Raw genomic sequence first — 8,250 nt, forward strand, 5'->3', positions numbered from 1 at the left:
TATATATATATTAGAAAAAAAATTGTTTTTTATACAGGGTATTTGGTAAGTAATGATAAAAACTCTATAGAGGTTCGCAATAGTTAACAAGATCAATAGATATCAATTATTAAAAATCATAGAATATTGGTTTTTAATAATATTTTATTCAAGTATTATCAACTTTATAGAAAAACATCAATAAACAAAAATTGTTTATTTTCTTTTCATAGAATTCTAAGAATTTCTTATCAATCTTTCTTTACCACACTTTCTTTATATTGACAACCAACATGAGAAAATGCGGCACTGAAATTCTGAAAAAATTCTTAGAGTTAAATCGAAAACTCTATGAAAAAAAAATAAACAATTTTTGTCATCTGCTGTTTCTCTGTAAAGTTAATAGTACTTGAATAAAAAATTATTGAAAACCAATATTCGGCAATATTTAGTAATTAATAATTTGTTAACTGCAAAAATTGTAAAATAGTAGAGGATTTTTCGACTAGTTTAGTCCGCTCAATCTTATGCGAGTTTTATCATTAATTAAACACCTTATATGTATACATGCTTTTGGACATGTATACATATATATTCGAAATAATTAATTTATAATTTAATGATTTTCTAAAAATTTTCTCAACATTTTTTAACATCGGTCTAATATTAATTAGTTAATTATAAAAATTCAATTTATAGTTTAATGCACAAGCACATTATCCGATTTTAGAAAAGGATTTACCTCAAAAATGCAAATACTTAATTTAAAGATACAAACATAATTAAATCTATTAATATAATTGACTTATCTAAAGTTGCGTTAAATTATACTTCCGCATGATAAACATTTCATTTAAATCGAGCTATAACAACAACATTATTGATAGTCAGTATTAGATTAATAAATACGTAAATCATAAAATTTGTTGATAAGAATAAACATTCGAAAGAATAATTGTTACTAATGTAGTTGTGGTCATTGACCTATAAAAGAAAATAATTTTTTAAGCAAATTTTATAATTAAGAAGACAGTATATATTTACCACGAGAAATATTATTACTTAGGTTTTACAGTCTCAAAATTGTTTAATATGTAGTCAAGGATCAAATTGTTTCGCGAATGATTCTCAAGAATACACAGGACAGCAAAATAACGCTCCTTTTCGTTAAATAATGTAGGATTGAATGCTGTAATATTTAAAAAATTGATAATATGATATTAGGATCTTCAGCGCAACTCAATCCTCTTAATAAGAGTTTTACAAATTTTTCCCTCGTTAGATATTCCTTTAAATTGTTTTTAAATTTTTCTTTTTTATGTTGATATAATATCAATGTTTTATCCCAAATAATTCTATTGGCTGTCAAACCAGCACAGTACATAAATTTTTGCATCCATCGTGGAAATCTAAAATACGTATATATCTATCAAGAAATGATATACATTCCATACATATAGCAGACTTTTTATTTTTATTAAGATTCGTATTTTTATATTCTTTTATTAAGTAATTATTATTTTGTAAAATTAAATTTCCGTTCTGAATTACTCCTCTACTCTATAGCTTATAATATTTGTCACACGCTACATGATTATGTTACAGTTTCCATTGAGGATTTAATCCGGATCAGAATGTAAGAACCAACCAATTACAGTCGAGCATTCCCCTGACTGTAACAGAGGAATATTCGACTATAATTGGTTGGTTTTTACATTCTAATCCGGTTTAAATCCTCGATGGAAACTAGGCCAAATTTAAAATTAAACATAAATAAAAGAAACTCGATTATAATACTAGTTAATATTAATATCCAATAATAAATATCTAATAATAAAATAATATTGGATATTTTATCTTATATCCAGTGATATATTCATTAAGCGTTCAGCAAAAAAAGCACTTTTGTAACTGTGATAATGATTCTTTTGATATGATTTTTTTATCTTAATTCCTTACAGATCTAAGTGTATAAATCAATTACATTAAAGAATCTCACACATAGTCCACCAATAAACCATTAGTAATAAATTAGAAATCAGAAGCTAAAAATTATAATCAGTTAGTCTTCTCATATTCACGACTATGACTACGTTTATATGTTGATTTACGTCGAAGTTATAACATCGATATTATGAAACTGGCCAATCATATTTATTCCATTCTTCAGAGGAATAATTATGATTGACCAGTTTCATAATATCGATATTATAATTTTGACGTAATTCAAGCAATGTAAACGTAGTATGTGATTGGTCAATTTATAGCTTCTAACTTCCTGATTTTATTACTAATGTCTTATTGTAGAATGTGCCTTAGCTGCAAGTAGCTGCAAAGTGCTTTTTCTAGTGCTATTCTATGTTACCTTATTTGAATAAGAATGACGATTGAAAGGAATCAATAAGGAGAATATTTAATATCGACGATTTTAAGAAATAAAAAATCAACTGTATATATGCGGACATGTGCATATTATAAAATAGAGACAATTTACGAAAGAGTAAGAAAAATTACTTGTAAATATTAGGATCTATGAGATGTTCGCTTAATTTGATGGCTGCCTCATTCCTGCAATACCACTCACCGAGAGTGCCCATTTTATGGTATCTAGCCTTGTCAGTTTTACCATATCGTCATCATGAGAACTTTCTGAAAAGCCTATTTTCTGAAGAAAACTGCCAAGGAGTAACGTTATGGTTGTCTAAGAATCATCAAATCATGTATTGATTTTATAATAGTTTAGTAGTAATATTAAAAATGCGTAATCCTCTATATATGTATATTTTGCTTTATCAATATATGTATTATTGAGTTAAGTAACTTCGTATTTTTACAATTATAATTCAATACAAAGAAAATATTCAATTATGATTGAAGAATTCTTACAACTACGATTACTTAACTATACCGTTTATGCTATTGTAGGGCTTAATATACTATAAATAAACTACAAAACATACATATGTCTTTATCCCTTTTATGAGACTTATTAATCTACCTTGATATGTGCGGCCTCTGGCCGCAAGAAAAAATATTTCCACAATTGTTGTATAATTGGGAACAATGAATGCCATACTACAATATCTTCCTCTCGATTTAAATATTTTATAAGCCTAACGAAGACGGATCTATTTATTTGTTCATCACAGAGGCAAATAAATCGCTGATGATTTGAACACGATTAAGAAAGTGTATATTCGTGTAATTCTCAAAATTTAAGTAATATGAAATTTTTCCAATTTATATAATTTTGCCAATTAGAAATATCATAAGTGACACGATAGTATCCTGTAAATTATTCGTTATATTTATTACAAAGTTTTTTTTAAATTAAATCTATTAATATACAGTTCCGACTAAAATTTTGGATGATGATTCATCAAAGTAGCTTTTCAAAGTAAGACAAAGATATTGCAAAAAACTTTTAATTTCATAAATTAAGAACGTCGCAAATAGAAAATTCAAACGCGGATTTAAAGCCCTATTATCTTCAAATGGGTAATTGAAAACTTCTGTACGATTTTTTTGTCATCGAGATATTTAACTTTTCATAAAATGTGAAAAAATCGTGTTTTCAAACTTATAGCAGGGACTGTATCTTCAATATTGAAAGTTTGCGTTTTCTCAATACAATAAATAAATGTAATACTTACAAATAAGTATAAAAATTATGGATTAAAGATAATTTTACATTAATTATAATTTATAATTTTACATTAATTAACATTTAGCAATGTTTCAAAAAATTTAATTATATAAATCTCCTTTTAAGCTTTTATAAATAAAATTATTAAAAAATATATGTATAAAGAATGATGTAAAGCCTACAATAAAATAAAATATAAAACCATAATTCATTCTCAGTTTGTATATTGACAATAATCCAATCTTTTCGTTTAAGTAGATAGCGGATGGACGTTTTATTTGGTCGTAACCAGGCTTTGGGCACAGTATTGGAAAAATCCGGATTGGATTTCGTAGCGAAAATTAAGGGTATGTACCATTCATTGGTACACGTATTATTAATACATGTATTATTAATACATTTATTAGTTTCTTGTTTATAAATACATTTTTGAGATAATGTCATTATGTCATTAGTTTTGCTGCTTGTTCGCTGCACATCTACCTCAGGATAACTGTTTTGGTTCATCCATGTATCCATCACTTCCTTTATTCTGTAACCATCGTGCGGGACATCAGATTCATCGAGAGCACTTTGCATGGCGCTCCACAAATCATCCGGAATGGTTGAGCTATATCGACTAATTTTAAAAGTGACTCATTGCAGTAATTAAATTTAATAGCAATGTAATATTGGGAATCTAAGTTCATATTTCTGATAAAATATAATACTTCTCAACATGAATACAAGAAGCATTATTATATTTATGATTTAATATTATAATAAATATTATTTACGTTAGATTATATTATACGCACTTACTTCTTGGCCAAATAGATGATTAGACCCTTTTGGAATACCTCATCAGTAACCATATGATGTAACATGCGTAATAAAAGTGGAGCTATAATACATTGTACAATAAAACACCAATTAACATTTAAAATAGATATAAAACATTTAAACTACATATAAAATTGAAATCCAATGTAAACATACTTTATATATAAATATATGTATTGTGCGAAAAGAAGATTTTATTTCTTTTAATCTTCTCTTTTATCTTTTGTGTGCTACATATGAGAAGTCTATGAATAATATAATTTTATTGTGCATATTTAATCTTACCTTTTCCATAAAGTTCAATAGAATACTGCGACATATCATCAAAGGTACTGTTCAGTATCAATGTGACAGAGTTCAATGAGCCAACATCTATTATCAAACAAGTCTGTAAGGTCCAAATCACAAAAAGATCCATCGTTCGCCAACCTTCAAAAATCTAAAGAAAAAAATGCTTTGATGTGATTCAATATAAAAAATTTGAAGAAAACTTTTATATTAGAAATTAAAATAATCATTTGTCGTCAACTTCCTTATTTTGCTTTTTCATAATACTTATAATATTCTATTATCGTTTTCGTATTAAATCGTCTTCAAGGTAAGCATATTTAGTTTAATTATTTCTGAAAATGTTGGAAATTACTCAAAATAAAAATAAATTCAAGATATAAAAACCTATAATATTGAATTTCATTATTTAATTATTTCATTATTAAATTATTTTATTAAATGTTGATTACGATAGAGTAAAATTTTCTAATTAAACTATTGCATTATTCTATTTCCTATATACGATAATATTTAAATAAAAAACAGAACATATTAACTCTAGCAATATGCACTGGGGTTCGATAAACTTCAATGCAATTTGCTGAAAATCAAGATTTTTTTATATTTTTGAATTTTTCTGTTTCTTGGAGCCTATGTATTTCGAAGCTTCTTGAAGAATTAAGAAGCTTCGAGATACATATCGAATTTTGCACATTATAGAGACTTGTTTCTTAATTAATTCTCCATTGATTGAAAAAAAAGTTAATTGAAATATATCCATTTTTACAGGAGTTACAGTAAGAAATATAGATGGGATCCCAGGGACTCGAGTGTGTACAACTATATATAGGGTTAACTTTCAATATGAATTTGTATTAAAATGCCTTTAAATCTAATTATGTATTATAACTTATTATAAATAGTTACAATTTTTATGGAATTTTAATTAAATAAGAAGCTATTATGTATTCAGTATTATCTTGATATATTTTATAAAAATATAGTATTCATTTTATATTGGTATTAAACTTACTCTTAATTTAAAATATATTTCAAGTTCTTTATTTTGCAATAATTAAGTCATCTTTTATTATATGTATACATTATAAATATTAAATAACCTTGTCGATGATGTACGATTCTAAGAAGGTAGCAAATCCTTCTTTTAACCACAAATAAGACCACCAAATTGGAGTAACCAAATTAAACCATTGATGTATAAGTTCACGTGTTACTATTTTTGCTACTTCTATTTTCTTATATATTGAATGTTTATTAATATTGTAGATAGCATGAAATTCACTGAAACATAGAATAATATAATTATGTAAAATATCATGAATATGTAATCTAACATATTCCTTAATAATTACATTCATAATACTGTATTTTTAATTATTAAATTTTGAATATTAAAAAAAAACGTTTGCTATAGTTTAATAGTGTGTTAACTTCTTTTTAATTAAAATATATGTTACTTGTAAGTGATAAGTCCCCAATTTTCCATACCGTCGACCGGAAAATTCGGTATCAAAACATGATCCATTTTCGATATCTCCTCGGATTTATTGGTATATTGAATCATAAATTGCACAACTTTTTCAGCAATATTGTAAATGAATGTTACTTGCGATAACAAAGACAAATTATACCATATATTGACAGTTATAGTTGAAACGATGATAAAAATCACATTTGGGGATTATAACAATCGCTACAAGATAAGTGGGCATTGGAGAAGTAAAGTCAAAATATGTCTATATCATGTCATCTTTTCCCGTCACTTGCTTTTGCATTTGCATATTTGACAGTACTAAGTATTTCTGATGATGCATTACAGAGATGTTGAAGATGGTTTTCAACTCTGGCTCATCCCAACACGGAAACACTTGCTTGGCTCCATTCGGTTTGAAATATGTTGCAGTCATTCTATAATGTAACTCTAGTTATACAGATTGGAGTCTCAGAACTTCAATGCAATTTGCTAAATCAAAATTTTTTTGTGTTTCTAACTTTTCTTTTTCTTTGAATCTATCTCTACAGAAAAAAAATCATATCACAACGTGTAAATCACATAACGGATTGTTCCAAATCAATGATTTTTTAAAATAATATAATTTGAAAAATCACCATCATTATAAATAATTTCATCCATCATTTTATAATTATTAAATTTTAAAGAATTAATCGATAGATATAGAAGAAAAAAGAACATAATATTAGGTGTAGTAAAAAGAAATCCATTATTTTTCCATTCAATTTCATGCAAAAATAATGGATTTTTTTTTACTACACCTAATATTATGTGACTTTTCAAAATACGTAATTTTAAAATCATATACTGATTTGGAACAATCCTTTACGTTATTTACATGTTTTAATTACATGATCTCATCAAGCAACTGTGTGACGTGATTTTTATAGGGATATATCTCGAAGTTCCTTTATTCTATCGACTTTTATACATTATGGATTTATTTCTTAATTAATTCTCCATTGATCACAAAAAAAATAATTAAAATATGTCCATTTTTACGGCAGTTACGGTAACAAATATGGATGGAGGTCCCAGAGACTCAAATGTATTAAGAATAAAAAAATATGTATATAGCTAAGGTTAAGGTTAAAAATATCTTAAATATCGAACAAATTTTCTGCTCATGTCAGATTTACATTTGTAAATATATTTTTCATATTTTGATATTAACTTACATGCCGTTTTTTTCTTCTTCATTTATGTACGGAAATTTCATAAAACCTCTGTTTACAAGATCAGTCTCAAATGCCAGAAAATTTCATATTAAGATTGTAAAATCCCTCAAATAATGTATTTTCAAAATGAAGTGTTAAAATATTCGTTACATTGTCATAAGAATGTTTTATCAGTTTATAAAATGTATAAGGCTCGAGTTCAATTAATGTTGTCTCTATTTCATTTATTTCTAATCCTCTTGAGTGTAAGCTTATATTTTTCGTTGCACGATGAATTATGATCGACGTTAGATTCACCATAAAAGACAGGGTTGATTTCCTCGAGATGCGGTATTATCAGATTAATCTTATAATAAAATGGTTTCGTATTGTTGGGTAAACGAATAATTTTTAAATTATCATTGGAACAAAAGACCATGTTTATGATCAGTATTATATCAAAATTTATTAGTGACAACTTTAGGAATCTCATGACGATACTTGTTTTACGTATCTGCGATTTTTAATTAAAAAAAACAAATAATTATAATAAAATGCCTTTCAAAATTGTTATAACATAATACTTTAAACATAAAAATAGAAAGAATAGAAAAAAATAATTTTGGCAATTTTTATTAATAGAATCATATATATATCTTTAACAAAGAAATAAACTATTTAATTATTGTTATTTTTAACTTACTTTGTATATTACATCCACGTACAGATTGAAATACAGTTGATTCGTAAGAATTACAGTTTAATTAATTATTATTACGACGATTAGTTATCAATACGACGAGTATCATTATAATATATTATTAGCCGTTAATAACACACAC

General features: G+C 25.9%; 1 protein-coding gene across 1 annotated transcript in view; it reads right to left on the minus strand.

Moving 5' to 3' along the window:
• Positions 1-7,847, minus strand: part of LOC108689512 — a 24,208-nt gene extending 16,361 nt beyond the window's left edge. The window contains 17 exon segments of the mRNA XM_018196291.1: positions 889-963; positions 1,042-1,193; positions 1,196-1,388; positions 2,494-2,572; positions 2,575-2,680; positions 2,978-3,123; positions 3,126-3,213; positions 3,215-3,272; positions 3,843-4,244; positions 4,427-4,508; positions 4,733-4,886; positions 5,839-6,019; positions 6,196-6,381; positions 6,383-6,646; positions 7,430-7,501; positions 7,503-7,709; positions 7,711-7,847. Of these exon segments, the coding sequence (XP_018051780.1) occupies positions 889-963; positions 1,042-1,193; positions 1,196-1,388; positions 2,494-2,572; positions 2,575-2,680; positions 2,978-3,123; positions 3,126-3,213; positions 3,215-3,272; positions 3,843-4,244; positions 4,427-4,508; positions 4,733-4,886; positions 5,839-6,019; positions 6,196-6,381; positions 6,383-6,646; positions 7,430-7,501; positions 7,503-7,709; positions 7,711-7,847 (2,582 nt within the window).
• Positions 7,848-8,250: the final 403 nt, after the last annotated feature.

This window comes from Atta colombica, unplaced genomic scaffold (assembly GCF_001594045.1).
Source record: "Atta colombica isolate Treedump-2 unplaced genomic scaffold, Acol1.0 scaffold27, whole genome shotgun sequence".
Lineage (NCBI taxonomy): Eukaryota > Metazoa > Arthropoda > Insecta > Hymenoptera > Formicidae > Atta > Atta colombica.